The following is a 22,912-nucleotide window of genomic DNA, read 5'->3' as shown; positions in this document are numbered from 1 at the left end:
CTCGCTCTCACAACAGGAATCAGTCCTGGACATTTTTTCAGGTTGTAATAGTGGCATAGGCTGTAATGGGTGCTCATATGTAGGACACCCTTATGTCATGTCTGCTTACCATTTTTTTGTGACTTATTTCAGCCAGTGTGGAATGGACCATCTTTCAATGTCTGTTGCGTATGAGACTCAGGGGGCTTGGTTTGATAAGATGCCCATGTTTCAGTCAGAGATCCTAGAAGTCACTATAGGAATTCTATATGTAATTCTATGATTGTTGTCTTGTTTTGCAGGAGGAGGGGGGGCATGGGGAGGAGGAGAACGGCAGGATCGAGCCGGTTGGCCGAGCTGACTCCTGTATGGCCCACACCACTGTGAGGTCACTGGAGTAAGTCGTCTCTGAAAGGGTCGTCCAATTACAGATAGAGGACTACGTCCCAAGTGGAACCCTTTTCCCTTTATAGTGCACTACTTTTGACCAGAGCCTTGTGGATCCTGGTCAGAAGTAGTGCACCATATAGAGAATAGGGTGTCGTTTGGGATTCAACCAGAGCTTCTGTCTCAACGTAACCACCTCTCTGATCACCTGACATTGATCCCTAACAAGTACAGGAATAACATTCATCTGTAGCAGGAGAATGAGTACCAGTTAACTACCTACCTCTAAGCTGAACCTAACACTTCTGATATTATATTGTATTCTCCATGTAATCATTTATTGTAAAGAATCTTCTTAGATTTAGGCCCATAAATATTGCATTCCACAGGTTTGGAGAAAATCTTTTTAAACCCCTGGCTAATGTTCTTTTAAGGAACTCAAGCATAAACCAAACATCATCATAACCATAAAAGCTACCATGTACTGATCCATTGTCATGGTGATAGTAATAACACTCGTTTTCTAACTGTCATCTCTTGCATGCCATCAGTCTAATCTTCAGGTACAGTATGTTATTGATATTATTTCACCCAATAAGGAAGGCGTCCTCGCCTCCCAATAGAATACAACTATGTTTTTATGCATATAACCTTTATCCTAAAGGTAATAGAAACACAACTACTAAGCACCAATCTATTGAAACTCAAGGGGTTAGAAGTCAAAGAATACAAGTATAACACAATTTTTTTTAAAGGAATGTTATACAGTTTACTTGTCTCAGATTTCACTATAAAGATCCTATGTGATAGACTGTCTGAAGGTCTAGACTTAAGATATAATATGTATACGTAGTGTGTATGGAAACCTCCCTTGACGCTCCTTAGAACTGGGTTCTGAATTATGTGTTTCTGTCACCTGGGATGTTGGGAGAAGCCAAAACCTGGCGTAATGCTCATCCCTAGTGGTTTATTCATTTCTGCCTGCTCTATTTGTTGTTTTTCTCCCCTTCCTGATTTCCACTTGGTTTCAAACCCCCCCATCCATCATTGTCTCACAGTGACATTGTAAAGCTGGTAGAAGTGTCCAATGACGGCGGGCCCTTGGGGATCCATGTAGTGCCTTTCAGTGCCCAGGACCGCAGGTAAAGCCCTCCCACTACAGCCACCACTGGATAGACAGGCAGCAAGCTACTTACGCTACGCAGGCATAACACTGCCACGATTAAGGAGGGGGGAGTAGAGAGTGAGAGGGAAGGAGGGGGGAGAGAGAGAGCTTAGTCTGCTATGGCATCTGCATCCTCATGTGACCCAGTAAAACAAACACACACACACACACACACTCCCCCTACACATGGACCTACGCAACATACATGTCATGCTCACATCATGAAGTGATTAGCTAGTTTACAGTGATCAATCATGATTGTTCAGTGCTTGCAGGTGACTGTCATGTTCCTCCATCACTCCTGTCTCAAGTAGTTACATGATGTAAAGGTTGTACTCAGCAGTCCATATACACATTTACAGTCCACACACATCTCTGTTAGAAGATGTAATGGAATAATTGATTTAATGGTCCAGCTCTTTCACATATGTCCACTAGCACAGAGCTAGGTTTACTATTCCTAGCCTGGTCCCAGATCTGATTGTGCTGTCATGTCAACTCCTTGTCATGCCAAACATGACAAGGTGTGGCAAGGATTGGAATGATGGCACAAACACGGGTACCCAGGCTAGCTTATTCGCTACTGATTCAGAGGAACTTCCAACTAGAAGTTCTGGAAAACTTGGGGATTTTGGTATAATGCGTCTGTTTAAACATACCTGTGAACAATAAGTACTATTTTAATAGTTCTAGCACTTTATGGTAATTTGGATGATTTTGGATGACCTACTCTGTATTCAGTATTTCAGTGAAGTCAGCATTGTGCAGCAGTCAGGAAGCCTGAGGCGTCTTGCTACTGTATGGAGGGTTACTGCTTTCTCTGACAGCCGTCACAGCTGAAGGCTTCCCAAACTCAAATGTGATGGAGCAGCATTTCTCTAATTCCTACACATTACTGTAGATTTAACCGTTTTCTCTGTCAGAATGCTAATGGTCTCTTTGTTTTGCATGAGGCAGCTGAGTCAGGGGTGAAACTTCGCATTCAGGTAGAGAGAACGGGCATACCTAGAGAACGGGCATACCTAGCTACAGAAACTAGACCTATGCTGTTTTAGAAGACGGACACTTTCCTCTAGCCACCAAAATTACTACTGACAAACATAACGCCACCAACTTAATAATAATTGATTTGAATTTATGTAACGCTTTTCTACCAACTGAGGTACTCTAAGCGCTTTACATAATAGTGGGAATTTCACCTCATCCACCCCCATTGTGTAGCACCCACCCCACCATTTCTGTGCCAGAACGCTCACCACACATCAGCTATCAGGTGGAGAGATGAGGAGTGACATGCCGATTAGGAATGAGGGGGATGACTAGGTGGCCAGAATGGAATGTGGCCAGGTTGGGAATCTAGCCATGACAAACACAAGTGTCTCATATCTCACATCCACTTTGCACTTTGTCATGAATTAAAACCATACACCAATCAGTGTTAGCCTGTGAACTAAGTAAGGATGCAGATGACATGGAGGGCATGTTGCTTATCTCTTAGTTATGAGCCTATGCATGTATCCAAAATGGCACCCTATTCCCTATATAGTGCACTACATAGGGAATAGGGTGCCATTTGCGACACACATTATTCATGTAGAGCCTAGGTGTTTGCTGGAGCTTCAGTAGTCCTCCCCTTTCCAGGCCTGCTCTGTCTACCCCAACAGCCATATTGAGCCCTATGGCCTCTTCCACAGCTGCCAGCCGTATTACACCAACGTCTGCTTCTGAATGTTTCCAGGACTCTCGGCTTGTTGGTCAAGCGCCTGGAGAGGGGAGGCAAGGCGGAGCAACATAGTCTGTTCCAGGAGAATGACTGCATCGTACGCATTAATAATGGAGACCTGCGAAACATCCGCTTCGAACAGTAAGACGCCTGTACCTACCGAACGGGACCACCGGTCCTGAGCCCCCCTCCGCTCCCTGCCAGCCCTCCCCTGCTCCTCTCCCTTACTCTCCACTGCCATGTCTTCTAACTAAAGCATGGCCTCTGCTGCTTTCTGTTGCTAAGCTAACCCCATTCCTGTTTGATGATTCCTAGGTCGATCCTACTGTAGGATCTTGGTAAAATGGAGGCTGCCTGCCATTCCTCTCAGCCTCTGTCCTCTCCATACTTGCAATCCTTTCTATACCTCTATGTATCTAGCCGCTCCATCTGTTGCTCCTGGATTCTAACATCTTCCTATTTGACTCCTAGGTCAAACCTACCTCTGCTCAACTTGCTTGGCTTCTGACTTTCAGGGCATCCCCGCTTTGATCTGTCTCTCTCCCTCAGCTCCTCAGTCTGAGCAGATCCTAGCAGCCTAGCTAACTGCTGCTGCCTCCCATTGTTCTCTGCTGCAGATACTGTTCCATAGAAATGTAATGTTCTGTATAATGTTTGTCAGCATTAACGGGCTGCATGTGCTTTTCAGAAGCATAAACACTGGTGTACTGTGAAAAAACAGCTGTCATTTGTTTTGTGTGCGCACTTAAACACACTCACAATAACCTATGGCTATAGTGTAGCCTAGAGGTTGAACAGGATTCCCACGGGATTCTGGGAGGAATGAGAGTGAAGTTCTAGAGTCAAGTTCGGGAGCCACAGTTTTATTATATATATTTTTTGGCGTAAATGTCATGTGGAGTACATGACATTTCCATCAAAAAAAAATATAATTAAACTCAGTTTTTAACTATTCTTCTAGACCAAGGGTACTCAACTCCTACCCTAAGACTTCTGGAGCCTGCTGGTTTTCTGCTCTACCTGATAATTAATTGCACCCACCTGGTGTCCCAGGTCTAAAATCAGCACGAAAACAACTGTAGGCTAGGCCTAATATAGTTTACTTAATATATATACATTTTTTAAATGGTAATTTCCCTCCCCCTTCCGCCGGGGTCACTCCCATAGTATTACATTTGTTGTATAAAATGCTGCGGTTGAATCAAATAGGTTACCAGCTGGAGAGTGGGAAAGCAGCATTGCTGCTCTACTCACTTTACCATCAAGCCCAATTGTTTACGTATTTAACTAAACCCGTGCCATCTGAGGTGAAGAGTGACATAAAAATAAATAACCTGAGCGGCAGTACTGCTTAAGTCTATTTTAAAATGTTCACATTGGAAATGTTCATGTGTGCAGTGCTCAGCTGTAGGCTACAGATTTGTGCTGTTATGTGCAACCCATACCTGCTGGGCTCTCTGCCCTCATCCTTCAGCCTTAATCGATATACATTTAGGTCATTTAGAATATGCTCTTATCCAGAGCAACTTAGGTCTACAGTCAAATTTACCAAATCAACTAAAGTAAAAAATTATAAAAGGTAACACAATAACATAACAATAACGAGGCTATATACAGGGGGTACCGAGTCAGTGTGGGGGGGGGGGGGGGGTACAGGTTAGTTGAGGTAAGTTGTACATGTAGGTAGGGATGAAGTGACTATGGATAGATAATAAACAGCAAGTAGCAGTAGTAAACAAATGGGGGGGGGGGGGGGGGTGTTGTCAATGTAACAGTCCGGTGGCCATTTTTTATTAAATGTTTAGCAGTCTTATGGTTTAGGGGTAGAAGCTGTTAAGGAGCGTTTTGGTCCTAGACTTGTCGCTCCAGTACTGCTTGCCCTGCGGTAGCAGAGATAAGTCTGACTTGGTTGCCTGAAGTCTCTGCCAATTTTATGGGCTTTCCTCTGACACCGCCTGTTATATAGGTCCTGGATAGCAGAAAGCTTGGACCCAGTGATGTACTGGGCCGTACGCACAACTCTCTGTAGCGCCTTACAGTCAGATGGCGAGCAGTTGCCATACCAGGCGGTGACGCAACCGGTCAGGATGCTCTCGATGGTGCAGCTGTAGAACTTTTTGAGAATCTGGGGACCCCAGATTTTCAGTCTCCTGATGGGGGAAAGGTTTTGCCTTGCCTTCATGACTGTCTTGGTGTGTTTGGACCATGATAGTTTGTTTTTGAAGTGGACACCATGGAACTTGAAACTCTTTACCCGCTCCACTACAGCCCCGTCGATGTTAATGGGGGGGGTGTTCGGCCCTCTTTTTCCTGTAGTCCACGATCAGCTCCTTTGTCTTGCTGATGTTGAGAGAGGTGTTGTTGTCCTGGTACCACACTGCCAGGTCTCTGACCTCTCTAATGGCTGTCTCATTGTTGTCGGTGATCAGGCCTTCCACTATTGTGTCATCAGCGAACTTAATGATGGTGTTGGAGGCGTGCTTGGCCATGCAGTCGTGGGTGAACAGAGAGTAATGGAGGTGACTAAGCCCATTCCGTTCATCTGAGCGATATGAGGGATTACATGATGAAACTGGCAAGCCTATTCTAAAGCTATACATTCTTACTCTCTAAAAGCTTTAATCACTGTGCTGTGCAGGTGGCCTACCAGTATGGTTGATAACCACAACTAATGTAATGTGTAATGTCTTGAGTCATAAATTGGCACCAAATAATTGTTATCGAGCACTACTTTTGACTAGGCCATTTAGGACACACTCCTCCTGTGCCATTTGAGATGCAGACTATGTTGGATCCAACATCTATGTTGAGTTGTTTTGCTTCTCCCTCCTTTCTGTCCTCAGAGCCCAGAACATGTTCCGCCAGGCCATGCGTTCACCAGTCATCATGTTCCATGTAGTTCCCAACCTGATGAAGGCCCAGTACGAGCAGCTGTCACACAGCGAGAGGAACCTCAGCGTGGCCTACTCATCTGGAAGCTTCAGCCCTGACTCCCTAGCCAGCGAGAGAGGCAGCACAACCTCAGGCCTGGACCACACCCCACAGGTCTCTCTACGTTTTGTATATTGTCTGTCGAGTGTCCAGAGTGCCGCAGCGGTCTAAGGCGGAGAACCTCAGTGCTACAGGCGTCACTACAGACCCTGGTTTGATCCCGGGCTGTATCACAACCGGCCGTGATCGGAGTCCCATAGGGCGGTGCACAATTGGCCCAGCGCCGTCCGGGTTACGAGAGCGTTTATGATGCAAGGCACATTTCTTTCAAAACTGATAATGAAATGCTGTCTTATCTTATATCACAGAGGATGTCCCGTGGTCCCCACCCTCACCAGCACCCCGAGCAGGGTGACGCCTACACCTCTCTACCTCACCTCCATGGGCTTGCCCATGGGGGCTCCATGGGCAAGCCCCCATTAGGCTATGCCCCTCCAGGCCGCACCCCCTCCCCTCATAGGGTGCTAAACTCCACCCCCACGGCGGGCTTCACCAAAAAGGTCGGCAGGAGACTGAACATCCAGCTGAAAAAAGGTCAGACGACACACATACACTCCTAAAAAATACAGAAAAAGCATTGATCTAATCCTCTCCAGAACATCTAATCCTGGCCAGGGGTCTAAGAAATTTGTCTTAAGGCGTTAGCATGCCTCAGTTGGGCTGGCGTCTAGCCGAACTCGGCTAACCGAACGAGTGTGCTCGTAGACTACCTTAAAAGACCATCGCTTTTAAAAAAAGCGCCAATAGTATACACTTCCTCAAAATAGTCAGAATGAATCTAAGATAACTCGAGATGTCTATTAATTTTTATGTTTTTGCCAAAGAAATCTTACTCACGCAATTTTACTTCTAACTAAGATGTTTGGTACAGTATTAAAAAAAAAATGAAAAAAAATGTGCATGAAAATGAGTTGTTGACCAATCACCGACGAAGGGACTTAGACTTTGGCTCCAAACTTCGGCTTCGCCTCCAGAAAATGTGTGTGCCCGAACAACTGGGGGAAAAACTCGCTTAACTCCAAAACTAACAAAAACACTGCACCAAATACCCTAGTTTCAGACTCTTAATTATCCTTACACCTCTGAAGACTAGCCACTTCCATGCCAGGCAGAAGAACTTAGGTGTTTTATCTCTGAACACTCAAACTTGTTTCTCCACCGACTGTTGGATAAGAGGAACCATGGGGTGTTCAGATCCTGACTGCACGTTTGTCCATCGTGAGACATACCATGTGGTTAACCTGACACTCACACCTCACCATTGTTACAGCCCCCCCCCCCTGCATTTGTCTGTTAAAAAATAACAGGTGTTCAAATTATAAAATGCAACATCTCTAATGAAATAAAACATTAGAAAGAGTGTACAAGATAAGCCAAGACGTACATAAAAAATAAAAACAAATCCAAAATCCTCTTCCAAAAAATAATTAATGAAATAAGCTAAATTAAATATCCCCCCAAAAAAGAACAAATGGCGGTTTAAAATGCAGTTTGCCACAACTACAACGACTGTAATTGTGATAGTACCAGTTTCAAGTAGGCTGCTTTTTAGGCATTAGGCTACTTGAAGGTGAAACTATGAGAAATCAAGGGGCCTACTGTAGCATTTGGAATTTGACAACAAAGCTTTAGTTAATTTCTTAAATTATAGCAGTAAAAATTGTTTAATTATTCATCGTTTGTATCATACTTATGTTTTTAAGTACTTTGCGTTGTACTGTGAAACTGCTTAAGGTGTTAGAATCCCTTTAATCAATGACGCCTTTGTTTTGATTCTTTTATTGTTTTAAGTGTGTTGCTATTTTAAATACACTTCAAATAAAGTTTTAATTGAAGTTTGATATTGGCTCTTTAATTGACGATTGTATGAGCATAGACTCCATTAACTAAATAGTCTGGCATTCTTATTAAGACATTTTTAGAACTCGGTTCTACTAAATAAATGTTTGGCGTAGGTTACCTACTGAGCTGTCTCTGGGCTGTGATATGAGGACAATAGACAAGGTGTTAGGGGCTATTAGTGTAAATATTTAGTGTAACGATCATGACCTTCCAGAGCCAACTAATCAAGACTGGTCAAGCTCTGACTTCTCAATACTGAGCCTCTACTTCTTATCATTACAGGTATTCTGACTGACTTGTACACGCTTGGAAACAGGCCATTTTACTCAGTGTTACTTTCCCTTAGTCTAAGAATTTAGCCTCCTAGATTCTACAAATAAAATGCTGTGTTTAGGTCTGTGTGATGAGGTTGGATAAATAAATACATAAATACTTGTTCTGTTTAGCAGGAACGTAGCAAATGGTTTGGGTGAAAATATATAATTATTACAGTAGCTTCCAAATAAACAAACATATGCCAGTCTCATCTCATTGATTTATGAAGAGATGCACACTTCTGAATCATTCGATCTAGCCATAGACTTGAATAAAGATGGCCAAACAACTTCACACTTTTGCCTGAAATGGTGGACAGAAAATGTGTTACAGATTTGAGATTGAGCCATAAATTCCTAATGAAACACATTTCAGGGGTGTATGCAGTGACTGACAGCTGGACAGAGTTGGCACGACACAGGCCTCTGCCATAGGAGACACACACATACCGGTCTCTGCCATAAGGACCAGGTGTGTGTGTGTTCCTGCCAGGTGAGGTGGACAAGAGGGCTTGTTGCTAAGCAGCCACTCTGTCTGTGTAGTGTGCACTGTGTCAAAAGCAATGTTGAAGATAGAAGGGCCCAGTCCATATGGCACACCAGCACTGTGTTGGGATGTCTCCACTGTCCTGGACTCCTGGCCTGGAACCAAGCCAGTGTACTGAAAGGCCCAGGCCAGAAATCGTGGGTGCATCACAAACGGCACTCTATTCGCTGTATTATAGTGGACTGGTCAAAATGAGTGCACTATATAAGGAGTGCTGTAGGGTGCCATTTGAAAAGCAGCCCGTAACTCCCAACCTGGTTGATTCCTGGTAATAAGAACCCCACTGACCACATCCAGGTGTCTATCATTCCATTTAGTAGGAGGACTACGTAAACGTAGCTCTGTTAATATCATCCACCAGGTTCTGCAAGACATTTCTCCTTCCATTCCCTGTTTGCTTTGGTTGACTACAGTAGTTGCAGATTAACATTAATTTATGAGACTTGGCCTGGCTTGTTATGTTTCGAGTGCAGACTAAACCTTATTTGGATGATAGATTTACTTGGTTGGTTTGCTTGGTAACTTCGACTCACTGGCCTCTTCACAAAACCCAAGCTGTAACACAATCAATCTGGAATTAGTCTCTATAAGAAATTGAGCAGGTTTTTCCTAATCAGGCTAATGTGTCTTCAAAGATCCTGTGTACCATGTGAAGTACAGCGACGGTTAAGCCATTTACTGGTAAGTGTAATACGTGCTCATACTGTGGTGGGAAGTTGATTGGCTTATTGACATGGAAGGGATTTAGAGTGTTCTGAAACAGAATCCTCTGAGCATTCTGGAATCCTCTGTTTGCGTTCTGCCTTGCTTCCATTACCGTACACAGCTCAGACAGTCAGACAGAGGGATTAGGCTGGGCAGACATTCTACTGAGACATTCTGAATGTGGTGCCGTCTGGGAGAGAAGCGGTCCGATCCCCATCCTCTACACTCAGATTGAGTTGGTCTCATTAGGCCGGAAGGATTCTGCAGGTTCAACACTGCGTCTTGTCTCAACATTCCATACTAGTCGTTCAGAATCCTTCCCATGTTCCATTTTCCTCTTGGAATGCCTGTTTTGGTTTTCTATGGCCATTTGGACTATATGTTTTGTTGCTGTGTACGTCCTAATGTGCCTGTGATATGAGGGCAAGTTAAAATATAGACCGTCTCACACTTTTTCACACACTTCCATCAGGTCCGGAGGGTCTGGGTTTCAGCATCACATCGCGTGACGTCCCCATCGGCGGCTCGGCGCCCATCTACGTGAAGAACATCCTGCCCCGAGGAGCTGCCATCCAGGACGGACACCTTAAGGCTGGAGACAGGCTGCTGGAGGTGAGACCCGAGATGAAGGGAGTAGCGCTCACTGCCTGATCACCCTTCCTAGATCTCTGTTTGCATTGGTTTGTTGTGTTGGCATCATACAGTGTTACGTCTGCCACATAGACATGTTTAGGCTGTAAGGATCATATTAGTGTTTTCAGTGGGGTTTAGCGGTCTCAAAATGAATGTGAATCTGTATGTTACTAATTGCTGTTTGTCTTCCAGGTGAACGGAGTGGACCTGGTTGGGTTGACCCAGGAGGAGGTGGTCTGTCTGCTGAGGGCCACGCCCATGGGAGGGGCTGTGAGGCTTGTGGTGTTACGACTGGAGGAGACCTTCCTGCCCAGAGAAGTGGTATGTCTCTCTGCTCCCATATCACAGCAAACTCTACTTCCCTCCTCTCTAGGACCCTTAGAAAGTAGAGTCCCCATTTGTCATATGTCCCCTACTCTCAGGAAAGTCTGTGTGTGTTAGTATGTATGTATGTTGTTAGGTCCTGTGGTTGTATGTGTTAGTGTGTTGTTTGTGTGTCTTATACCCTGTTACAGATCTAGTTCATCTCCCAGTTCTCCAGCAAGTCTTGTTCTCCTAACCGTTCAGCGCGCTGATTGATTGTGCTGCTCCGGCACCGCACCACGCTTTATCCTGGGGTTGCGTCCCAAATGCCACCATATTCCCTACATAGTGCACTACTTTTGACCAGAGCCCAAAAATCTTGGTCAAAAGTAGTGCGCTATAGGGAACAAGGTGCCAGTAGGCTGCCAATCGGGACGAAACCCCGGATCCAGTTATTCTCAGTGGGAACCTGTAGCGCTCAGCTCCCTCAGAACAGATTAGAGAGATGGATGGATGAGGTAACAGTCAGGCCAGGGACAGACTGAGAAATACACGTTGTGTGGATTATCAATCAGATTGAGCAAGCAGCACCAACACACTCCAAACCAGTAGACCTGGGAGTAATGTTTCAGTGACATGAAATACCTCCCAAATGGCCCCTATGCCCTATGCTGCACTACTTTAGACCAGAGCCCAATGACACAGCCATGGTATTGTCTAGAGGGTGACTACACTGTTTGAGATTGACTCATGTAAACATTAACAGTAAAATGTAATGTACATATCATATACATGTATTGTATGTACATAGACATTCAAGGGGTTTAATTTGTTTTAATTGAAAGGTTTTATACATACAAATGTTTCTTAAATAATACAACACATCTGGACTTTTATTATTGTCTGAAGAGTGGGGCGGCAGCGTAGCCCTGTGGTTAGAGCGTTGGAATAGTAACCGAAAGGTTGCAAGATCGAATCCCCGAGCTGACAAGGTAAAAATCTGTCGTTCTGTCCCTGAACAGGCAGTTAATCTAATGTTCCTAGGCCGTCATTGTAAATAAGATTTTATTCTTAACTGACTTGCCTAGTTAAATAAAGGTTCAAAAAATAAAAAGAGCGTTAAAGCTGGAGTTATTTGTGAGGTCGAAGTCAGTTTATACGTCTCAAATGGCACCGTATTCCCTACATAGTGCACTACTTTTAACCAGAGGCACTATAAAGAGAATAGGTTATCTCCCAACTCAACCGCCAGTGTCCTTAAACACCTGTCGAGTACCGAGCTTAGTTATTCCCCCTGTTGTCATAATAATGGGAAGTGGTTTTCTCCTCTCCATTAATGGAGCCCAGCCTTCACCACCACCACCACCCAACAGCAGGTTCAATCAACGTCACCACCCTCTGTCGATGAGTTATGACAACTGAAGACTCGCACACCATATTGGCTGGCTGTCACTCTGGGTCTATGGCTGTTCATCAGAGCCTTATCGGGATCAATCCTCTGAATAGACCAGGACCTTTCTTTCACTCAGTATTTATCCCAAATGCCTCCCTATGTAGGGAATAGGGTGCCCTTTTGGGACGCAGACTCAATCTATTAATCTGTCTGCTGCCATCTCATATGACACATGAAAGGAGAGAACCTCTTCTACCCCCAGGGTTAGGGTTAGTTAAATTACACAGGGGAGAGAGAACCTCTTCTACCCCCAGGGTTAGGTTTAGTTAAATTACACAGGGGAGAGAGAACCTCTTCTACCCCCAGGGTTAGGGTTAGTTAAATTACACAGGGAAGAGAGAACCTCTTCTACCCCCAGGGTTAGGTTAAGTTAAATTACACAGGGGAGAGAGAACCTCTTCTACCCCCAGGGTTAGGTTTAGTTAAATTACACAGGGGGGAGAGAACCTCTTCTACCCATAGGGTTAGTTAAATTACACAGGGGAGAGAGAACCTCTTCTACCTCCAGGGTTAGGGTTAGTTAAATTACACAGGGGGGGGAGAACCTCTTCTACCCCCATGGGAGAGAACCTCTTCTACCCCCAGGGTCAGGGTTAGTTAAATTACACAGGGGGGAGAACCTCTTCTACCCATAGGGTTGGGGTTAGTTAAATTACACAGGGGAGAGATCCTCTTCTACCCATGGGGCTAGTTAAATTACACAGGGGAGAGAGTACCTCTTCTACCTCCAGGGTTAGGGTTAGTTAAATTACACAGGGGGGAGAGAACCTCTTCTACCCCCAGGGGAGAGAACCTCTTCTACCCCCAGGGTTAGGGTTAGTTAAAATACACAGGGGAGAGAGAATCTCTTCTACCTCCAGGGGAGTGGACCTCTTCTACCCCCAGGGCTAGGGTTAGTTAAATTACTCAGGGGAGAGAGAACCTCTTCTACCCCCCGGGTTAGGGTTAGTTAAATTACACAGGAGAGAGAGAACCTCTTCTACCCCCAGGGTTAGGGTTATTTAAATTACACAGGGGAGAGAGAACCTCTTCTACCCCAAGGGTTAGGGTTAGTTAAATTACACCGGGGAGAGAACCTCTTCTACCCCCAGGGTTAGGGTTAGTTAAATTACACAGGGGAGAGAGAACCTCTTCTACCCCTAGGGTTAGTTAAATTACACAGGGGCGAGAGAACCTCTTCTAACCCCAGGGTTGGGGTTAGTTAAATTACACAGGGGGGAGAGAACCTCTTCTACCCCCAGAGTTAGGGTTAGTTAAATTACACAGGGGAGAGAGAACTTCTTCTACCCCTAGGGTTAGTTAAATTACACAGGGGAGGAGAGAACCTCTTCTAACCCCAGGGCTAGGGTTAGTTAAATTACACAGGGGGGAGAGAACCTCTTCTACCCCCAGGGTTAGGGTTAGTTAAATTGCACAGGGGAGAGAGAACCTCTTCTACCCCTAGGGTTAGTTAAATTACACAGGGGAGAGAGAACCTCTTCTACCCCCAGGGTTAGGGTTAGTTAAATTACACAGGGGAGAGAACCTCTTCTACCCCTAGGGTTAGGGCTAGTTAACTTACATATGGGAGAGAACCTCTTCTACCTCAGGGTTAGGGTTAGTTAAATTACACCGGGGAGAGAACCTCTTCTACCCCCAGGGTTAGGGTTAGTTAAATTACACAGGGGGGAGAGAACCTCTTCTACCCATAGGGTTAGTTAAATTACACATTGGAGAGAACCTCTTCTACCCCCAGGGTTAGGGTTAGTTAAATTACACAGGAGAGAGAGAACCTCTTCTACCCCCAGGGTTAGGGTTATTTAAATTACACAGGGGAGAGAGAACCTCTTCTACCCCCAGGGTTAGGTTAGTTAAATTACACCGGGGAGAGAACCTCTTCTACCCCCAGGGTTAGGGTTAGTTAAATTACACCGGGGAGAGAACCTCTTCTACCCCCAGGGTTAGGGTTAGTTAAATTACACAGGGGGGAGAGAACCTCTTCAACCCCCAGGGTTAGGGTTAGTTAAATTACACAGGGGAGAGAGAACCTCTTCTACCCCTAGGGTTAGTTAAATTACACAGGGGCGAGAGAACCTCTTCTACCCCCAGGGTTAGGGTTAGTTAAATTACACAGGGGAGAGAGAACCTCTTCTACCCCTAGGGTTAGTTAAATTACACAGGGGCGAGAGAACCTCTTCTAACCCCAGGGTTGGGGTTAGTTAAATTACACAGGGGGGAGAGAACCTCTTCTACCCCCAGAGTTAGGGTTAGTTAAATTACACAGGGGAGAGAGAACCTCTTCTACCCCTAGGGTTAGTTAAATTACACAGGGGAGGAGATAACCTCTTATAACCCCAGGGCTAGGGTTAGTTAAATTACACAGGGGGGAGAGAACCTCTTCTACCCCCAGGGTTAGGGTTAGTTAAATTGCACAGGGGAGAGAGAACCTCTTCTACCCCTAGGGTTAGTTAAATTACACAGGGGAGAGAGAACCTCTTCTACCCCCAGGGTTAGGGTTAGTTAAATTACACAGGGGAGAGAACCTCTTCTACCCCTAGGGTTAGGGCTAGTTAACTTACATATGGGAGAGAACCTCTTCTACCTCAGGGTTAGGGTTAGTTAAATTACACATTGGAGAGAACCTCTTCTACCCCCAGGGTTAGGGTTAGTTAAATTACACAGGAGAGAGAGAACCTCTTCTATCCCCAGGGTTAGGTTAGTTAAATTACACCGGGGAGAGAGAACCTCTTCTACCCCCAGGGTTAGGGTTAGTTAAATTACACCGGGGAGAGAGAACCTCTTCTACCCCCAGGGTTAGGTTAGTTAAATTACACCGGGGAGAGAGAACCTCTTCTACCCCCAGGGTTAGGGTTAGTTAAATTGCACCGGGGAGAGAGAACCTCTTCTACCCCTAGGGTTAGTTAAATTACACAGGGGAGAGAGAACCTCTTCTACCCCCAGGGTTAGGGTTAGTTAAATTACACAGGGGAGAGAACCTCTTCTACCCCTAGGGTTAGGGTTAGTTAACTTACATATGGGAGAGAACCTCTTCTACCTCAGGGTTAGGGTTAGTTAAATTACACAGGGGAGAGAACCTCTTCTACCCCCAGGGTTAGGGTTAGTTAAATTACACAGGGGAGAGAGAACATCTTCTACCCCCAGGGTTAGGGTTAGTTAAATTACACAGGGGAGAGAGAACCTCTTCTACCCCTAGGGTTAGTTAAATTACACAGGGGAGAGAGAACCTCTTCTATCCCCAGGGTTAGAGTTAGTTAACTTACACATGGGAGAGAGAACCTCTTCTACCCCTAGGGTTGGTTAAATTACACATGGGAGAGAACCTCTTCTACCCCCAAGGTTAGGGTTAGTTAAATTACACAGGGGAGAGAGAACCTCTTCTACCCCAGGGTTAGGGTTAGTTAAATTACACATGGGAGAGAGAACCTCTTCTACCCATAGGGTTAGTTAAATTACACATTGGAGAGAACCTCTTCTACCCCCAGGGTTAGGGTTAGTTAAATTACACAGGGGAGAGAGAATCTCTTCTACCCCTAGGGTTGGTTAAATTACACAGGGGAGAGAGAACCTCTTCTACCCCCAGGGTTAGGGTTAGTTAAATTACACAGGGGAGAGAGAACCTCTTCTACCCATAGGGTTAGTTAAATTACACATTGGAGAGAACCTCTTCTACCCCCAGGGTTAGGGTTAGTTAAATTACACAGGGGAGAGAGAATCTCTTCTACCCCTAGGGTTGGTTAAATTACACAGGGGAGAGAGAACCACTTCTACCCCCATGATTAGGGTTAGTTAAATTACACAGGGGTGAGAGAACCTCTTCTACCCCTAGGGGTATTTAATTTACACAGGGGGGAGAGAATCTCTTCTACCCCCAGGGTTAGGGTTAGTTAAATTACACAGGGGAGAGAGAACCTCTTCTACCCCCAGGGTTAGGGTTATTTAAATTACACAGGGGAGAGAGAACCTCTTCTACCCATAGGGTTAGTTAAATTACACATTGGAGAGAACCTCTTCTACCCCCAGGGTTAGGGTTAGTTAAATTACACAGGGGAGAGAGAATCTCTTCTACCCCTAGGGTTGGTTAAATTACACAGGGGAGAGAGAACCACTTCTACCCCCATGATTAGGGTTAGTTAAATTACACAGGGGTGAGAGAACCTCTTCTACCCCTAGGGGTATTTAATTTACACAGGGGGGAGAGAATCTCTTCTACCCCCAGGGTTAGGGTTAGTTAAATTACACAGGGGAGAGAGAACCTCTTCTACCCCCAGGGTTAGGGTTATTTAAATTACACAGGGGAGAGAGAACCTCTTCTACCCCCAGGGTTAGGGTTAGTTAAATTACACCGGGGAGAGAGAACCTCTTCTACCCCCAGGGTTAGGGTTAGTTAAATTGCACAGGGGAGAGAGAACCTCTTCTACCCCCAGGGTTAGGGCTAGTTAAATTACACAGGGGAGAGAGAACCTCTTCTACCCCCCGGGGAGAGAACCTCTTCTACCCCCAGGGTTAGGGTTAGTTAAATTACACAGGGGAGAGAGAACCTCTTCTACCCCCAGGGTGAACATGGGCCTGGTTCTTCTTACTCTGTAGTTGTGGGTTAGAGCGCTGGATTCAGGTCATTCCTCGCCCTAGTCAATGATTACTGATATAATGATATCTATAGAGGGCCTGTAATGGTGCGTGTAAAAGTGCAGTTTGGTAAAGAAATGCTTTCTCTATTGGTATGTGAAACACTGGTTACTGCTACCACTTTACCGTGTACAGTCCAGATTAATGCATGTTACTGTAGATACATGGATCATTATTAGACATTTTAGTGGTTTTCAAATGAGCCTGGAGGTCCAGAACACTGCTGGTTTTCTCTTCTACCTGATGTTTAATTGCACCCACCTGGTGTCCCAGGTCTAAATCAGTCGTTGATAAGAGAGGAAGAATGAAACTCAGCAGTGGAACTGGCTTCAAGGTCCAGATAGGAATTTGCCTGATGTACACTGTAGATGCTCCTCCCTCAGTTAGTTAAATTTGATGTACAGTGTTGCTGCAAACATCTGTCATTGACTACAGTTCTTCTATCTCTTGTCTCCCCTAGAATGCAGAACCCCAGATGCAAAGCCCCAGAGATTTGGTAAGTCATCTAAACCCTACATATACCTGTCGCCTACACTACACAGTGGAGGCTGGTGAGGGAAGGACGGCTCATAATAATGGCTGGAATGGAATGGCATCAAACATTTTATTCTGTTCCAGCCATTACAATGAAATAGTCCTCTGATTTAAAGTGCTACCACTGGCCCTGGCCCACCCACCCCTGGCTGCTGCTGCTGCTCAACACCCTGCCTGGGTCCTGCAGCATGTTATGAGCTAGCCTGCAACACTGCCAATTAGGGCTGCACGATTATCCACATTTTTCTTGAAATTGGGATGCACAATATCCATATCGGAAGAGGCTGTGATATTTTGAAACGCCACTGTAACGTACTTTTTTCTATTTTTCCCCTCAATTTTGATTTATTACTCGAGTTGACAGTTCGAGTTGACAGTTCTCTACTCCGTCTTTCCTCTTTAGGCAGCTTCACAATCCCCCCGCCCCCTGTCACTCAAGCAGGCAGTTCCTCATGCTCCAGTTTCACTCAGCCTGCATTGACCAAACAGCAGCATGCACTCAATAGATTCCTATCTTTAACTATGCAGCTTTCCACTTTGCTTCTTAATATAAATCCACATTTTCTACATTATACTATTTGTTTATGTATCTTGCTCTCTGCCAAACGTTAGATCATTCTATTTCTATGATTCCAACAGTTTACCCAGGTGTTTTGATCTATAATCACAAATATAATCGCAATATTTGGTACAAAAATCGTAATAATATTTTTTGCCGATATCACGCAGCCCTACTACCAATGTTTGAGTAGAGGGGCACCCAGCACATCACTAGGGCTGAGCTCCCTGCCATCCAGGACCTCTATACCAAGCGGTGTCTGAGGAAGGCCCTAAAAATTGTCAGACTCCAGCCACCCAAGTCAGACTGTTCTCTATGCTACCATACGGGATGCTGTACCGATACGCTAAGTCTGGGACCAACGGGGGACCCTGAACAGCTTCTACCCCCAAGCCATAATACCGCCAATAGTTAGTCCGGGTAGCTTTAGGTTAAATCTTTTCTCATTACACATGCTGCTGTTACTGTTTATTAACTATCCTGTGGCCTAGTGACTTTATCCCTACCTATATGTACATATCTACCTCAATTACCGCGTACCCCTGCACATCGACTCGGAACTGATACCCTGTGTATATAGCCAAGTTCTCGTTACTCATTAGCTGTGTTTGAATACCCATACCCATTGAATACCCACTGCGTTCTGGATAACATACAGTATATACTCCATTTCCGTCACAAATAGTACGGTTAGTATGAGTATTCGAACACAGCTATTGTGTATTTATTTCTTGTTATTATTTCTCTATTTTTCTCTTTGCATTGTTGAGAAGAACTCATAAGTTGTTGTTTACGAAGCATGTGGCAAATACTGATTTATTGGTTTCGAATCCATTCAATGTTACTAGGGTAACACCTACCTATCCCATGTCAAAGAAAGGCTTAACATGCTGCCGATGCTCATCTGAAGTAGAGGGGTACTTTGGTATTTTAGCTATTCCTTTATCTACTTCCCCAGAGTCAGATGAACTCATGGATACCATTTTTGTGTCTCTGCATCCAGTATGAGGGAAGTTAGAGGTAGTTTGAGCCAATGTTAACTAGCATTAGGCTTCCAGTCATTACACTATGTTGCACTACATGACTAAAAGTTTGGACACCTCATTCCATAATCATGGGCATTAATATGGAGTTGGTCCTCCCTTTGCTGCTATAACAGCCTCCACTCTTCTGGGAAGGCTTTCTAATAGATGTTGTAACATTGCTGTGGTGACTTGCTTCTGTTCAGCCATGAGAATTAGTGAGGTCAGGCACTGATGTTGGGCAATTAGGCCTGGCTCGCAGTCAGCGTTCCATTTCATCACAAAGGTGTTCGTTGGGGTTGAAGTGAGGGCTCTGTGCAGGCCAGTCAAGTTCTTCCACGCTGATCTCGACAAACTACTTCTGTATTTCACCCCGCTTTGTGCACGGGCCATTGTCATGCTGAAACAGGAAAGAGCCTTGCGCAAACTGTTGCCACAAAGTTGGAAGCACAGAACTGTCTAGATTCTAGAATGTCATTGTATTCTGTAGCGTTAAGATTTCCCTTCACTGGAACTAAGGGGCCTAGCCCAAACTATGAAAAAACAGCCCCAGACCATTATTCCTCCTCCACCAAACGTTACAGTTGACACTATGCATTAGGGCAGGTAGCGTTTTCCTGGCATCCGCCAAACACAGATTCGTCTGTCAGACTGCCAGGTGGTGAAGTGTGATTCATCACTCCAGAGAACGTGTTTCCACTGCTCCAGAGTCCAATGGCGGCGAGCTTTACACCACTCCAGCAGACACATGGTTATCTGAGGCTTGTGTGCGGCTGCTTGGCCATGGAAACCCATTTCATGAAGCTCACGGCGAACTGTTCTTGTGCTGACGTTGCTTCCAGCGGAAGTTTGGAACTCGGTAGCGAGTGTTGCAACCGAGGACAGACGATTTTTACGTGCTTCAGCGGTCTCGTTCTGTGTGCTTGTGTGGCCTACCACTTTTTGACTGAGCCATTGTTTCTCCTAGACGTTTCCACTTCACAATAACAGCACTTACATTTGACCGAGACAGCTCTAGCAGGGTAGAAATTTGACTTACTTATTGGAAAGGTGGCATCCTATGACGGTGGTGCCACATTGAAAGTCACTGAGCTCTTCAGTAAGGCCATTGTACAGCCAATATTTGTTTATGGAGATTGCATGACTGTGTGCTCTATTTTATACACCTGTCAGCAACGGTGTGGCTGAAGTAGCCGAATCCACACACACACACACACACACACACACACACACACACACACACACACACACACACACACACACACACCTACTAGTGTACCATAGATTCTAGTCATTGCGCTAATGCTAGTTAGCATCTTCCTTCAAAATGAACACAGAGACAAACATTTTTTTATCCCCAGACTATACATGTCACTTCTTCTTGTCCAGTTCAGATTGTCCTCTGCTTTGCTGTTAGTGATGTGGTAGGTAGTTTCAGGTTTGTAAATATTGAGTCAACCATCGTCAACATTTTATTATTGATGATGGTATGCAATGCAGCCCACAGACAAACGCAATTAACTTTATTGCACGATGTCCATAAATTCTGCATGTCCAATTGTGCGCTGATTAGAAATAAATGTAATTCATTCAAGAGTTCAGTAGGGTTCTATAGAGGGGGATGTATTTTCACTACCTAAATAATTGGCTCAGTGAATGAAATGATTCAGTGGCATTAACAACCTGGCCAACTCATCATTTTACCAATCTGGGAGGTAGTCGTTAAAGCGTTCAATAATTAAGCAGTGTATTTCAGATGGAATCAATGCATTAGAATATACTTTGTTTTGAAATAAAGGAGATCCATGATTAACTATACTGTACCAGTCAGCCATTCAGAAGCATTATTTATCAGATAAATTTGGTGCTTCTGTGACCATTTCAGTTCGCTCCTCAATTCATACGCCTTGGTTAGAGAGCGAGGTAGCAGTCTAGAGTGGTAGTTCCCTGTGCTCCTGTGATACCTGACAGCTGCCTGCATTCATGGTTCTTATCACAAGCGTGGTCTGTGGCCAAATGGAGAACAGTCTTGGTTATGATCCCAGCTGGCATATCGAACCAATCTTGCCTGATTATCTGACTGATAATCTAAGTATAGGTTTAGTTCAGGGTGGTCCTTCTCCAGTAAACCTGTCATACCAGGACCAGGAGATGTGTAATGGTGGTTGTTAGAATTGTCTTATGTGGAAATGGCCCAGTAGTGTGATTTTCCTCAATAACATTTTACTGGAAGTTAGCGTGGTGCCTAGATGAGACACAATCCAGAGTGGGAGGCACCTTGGATCTCATAGCAATCTCTCTCCTGTGGGATTTTACAAGCCCTCGTCAATGAATCCCCTTCTCTCCTTCCTGGCATGTACCACAATGTGAACCTACATGGTATACACCTTGGATCTCATAGCAAGCTCTCTTTAGCTCTCTTTCTCGCTCGTTCTCTCTTATCTTTCTCAGTTTCACGTTCTCTCTACTTCCTGAAATATTACCTCCATCTATTTCTCTCTCTCTCCCCTTCCCGATATATTGCATTACCATCTCATTCTCTTTTTCTCCCTTTCTCTCTATCTATTTCTTTTTTTCCTGCTCTTTCTCCTTCCGACATACTGTGTTATCTCATCTCATTTTCCCTCTCGCTTTTTCTCCTTTTTTCCTTTCTCCTCCCCAACATTCTCTCCATCTATTTCTTTCTTTTGATCTCTCTCTCCTTCCCAACATATTCTCTCCATCTTGCTTTCTATATATTTTTCTTTCTATCTCTCCTTTCCAACATATTCTCTTCATCTCTTTCCATTTTTATTTCTCCTTCCTGACATACGTATTACCTCCATTTCATTCTTTCTCTCAATCTCTCCTCTTTCTATCTTTTCACTCTTTCTCTCTCCTTCCCAACATTCACTCCATCTCTCTTTCTCGACTATTTCTATATTCCTCTCTCTCCTTCCCGACAGAGTTAACTCCATCTCATTCTCTCTCTCCATTTCTATTTCTCATATTACCTCAATCTCATTCTCTTTTTCTTTCTTTCTCTCTCTCCTTCGCAACACGTTCCCTTCATCTCTTTCTCTCGTGTATGAATTTACAAGCCTTGCCAATGAATCCTTTTCTCTCCTTCCCAGCATATTCCCTCCATAATGGGCTCAATTATAAACAGCAGATGTTATCTATTGTTAGAGGCTTTGTTCCACATGACTCTCAACTACACATGAACTTGACTGTTCTGTTGTGGTGCCAGGCAGACAGCAAGCAGCACTAAAGCAGCACTAAGGCTCTTATACCAATACAGCCAGAATATCTTTGTGCGTCTCAAATGGCACCATGGTCTCTGTATAAAGCACTACTTTTGGTCATAAGCAGTGCACTCAGGGCGTATGGATGGCTGTGGAGTTTCATTCTAATCTCAACTAATTATAATATAGTGGACCAACTTCTTAGGCCAACTGTTGTGTGTAATGCACCATCTGAGAGGTGGTGTGTGTGTGTTTAGGAGGATTTGGTAGGGACAGTTGCTATTTTTGAATATGCCTTGAAGATGGAGATATTAAAAGACACGTTACCTGCATGTTAGCATCACAATTCATTATGAGAGGTGCTCCTTGTCTTTGCTCACAGTTCCACTGTGTTTAATCACTCACTGGCTTGCTCCATGTGGAGTCTGACTATGACCTCACTACTGTGTGAGGGAGTGTGTGCAGTTTGTACTCCATGCTGTGAGTTTCTCTTAGTGAGCACGCATGCAGACACACGCCTCCATGTCAGTCTGCCTGGACTCCTGTCTGTCTTATCCGAGGTGTTTGATGCTCTATCAGTGTGCAGTCTCAGGCAGAGAATGAGCGAGCTGCTTTAAAAAGGGCAGCCAACAGTGCTCTCCACGCATGGGCTCGCTCCAGCAATTACATCCTCCAGTGCCTTCTCTCCTCGCAGCGCTTTTAATTTGTTTCAAGTGACTTTACAATGTCATCAAATAGACAGGTTTGTGGGAAAGTTGAGAGCGGTTGAGAGCGCCTCTCTAATAGCTTCAGGTGATGCTGTTCAGAGCGACCAGGGGTGAGGCCAGGGGTGTAGCGGTTGAGATTAGCGGGGGGGTGGCCTTTTATTCTCCCCCTGCTTAAGGTTGATTCACCCTGTGGAATAT

General features: G+C 44.8%; 1 protein-coding gene across 6 annotated transcripts in view; it reads left to right on the top strand.

The window, feature by feature from the left end:
* Nucleotides 1–22,912, top strand: part of LOC129823659 (partitioning defective 3 homolog) — a 219,398-nt gene that overhangs the window by 109,100 nt on the left and 87,386 nt on the right. For 4 of the 6 annotated variants that reach the window (XM_055882543.1, XM_055882544.1, XM_055882542.1 and 1 more), the window contains exons 6-13: nt 282–376; nt 1,425–1,508; nt 3,270–3,395; nt 6,098–6,299; nt 6,554–6,779; nt 10,126–10,265; nt 10,479–10,607; nt 17,129–17,164. In XM_055882543.1, coding sequence (XP_055738518.1) covers nt 282–376; nt 1,425–1,508; nt 3,270–3,395; nt 6,098–6,299; nt 6,554–6,779; nt 10,126–10,265; nt 10,479–10,607; nt 17,129–17,164 — 1,038 coding nt within the window. The remainder of the gene's footprint in view (nt 1–281; nt 377–1,424; nt 1,509–3,269; nt 3,396–6,097; nt 6,300–6,553; nt 6,780–10,125; nt 10,266–10,478; nt 10,608–17,128; nt 17,165–22,912) is intronic. The other 2 variants (XM_055882545.1, XM_055882546.1) reach the window with 2 other exon arrangements.

This window comes from Salvelinus fontinalis, chromosome 26 (assembly GCF_029448725.1).
Source record: "Salvelinus fontinalis isolate EN_2023a chromosome 26, ASM2944872v1, whole genome shotgun sequence".
In the NCBI taxonomy this organism is placed as follows: domain Eukaryota; kingdom Metazoa; phylum Chordata; class Actinopteri; order Salmoniformes; family Salmonidae; genus Salvelinus; species Salvelinus fontinalis.
The sequence above is the reverse complement of the archived record's forward strand: the minus strand, read 5'-3'. Positions and strand labels throughout refer to the sequence as shown.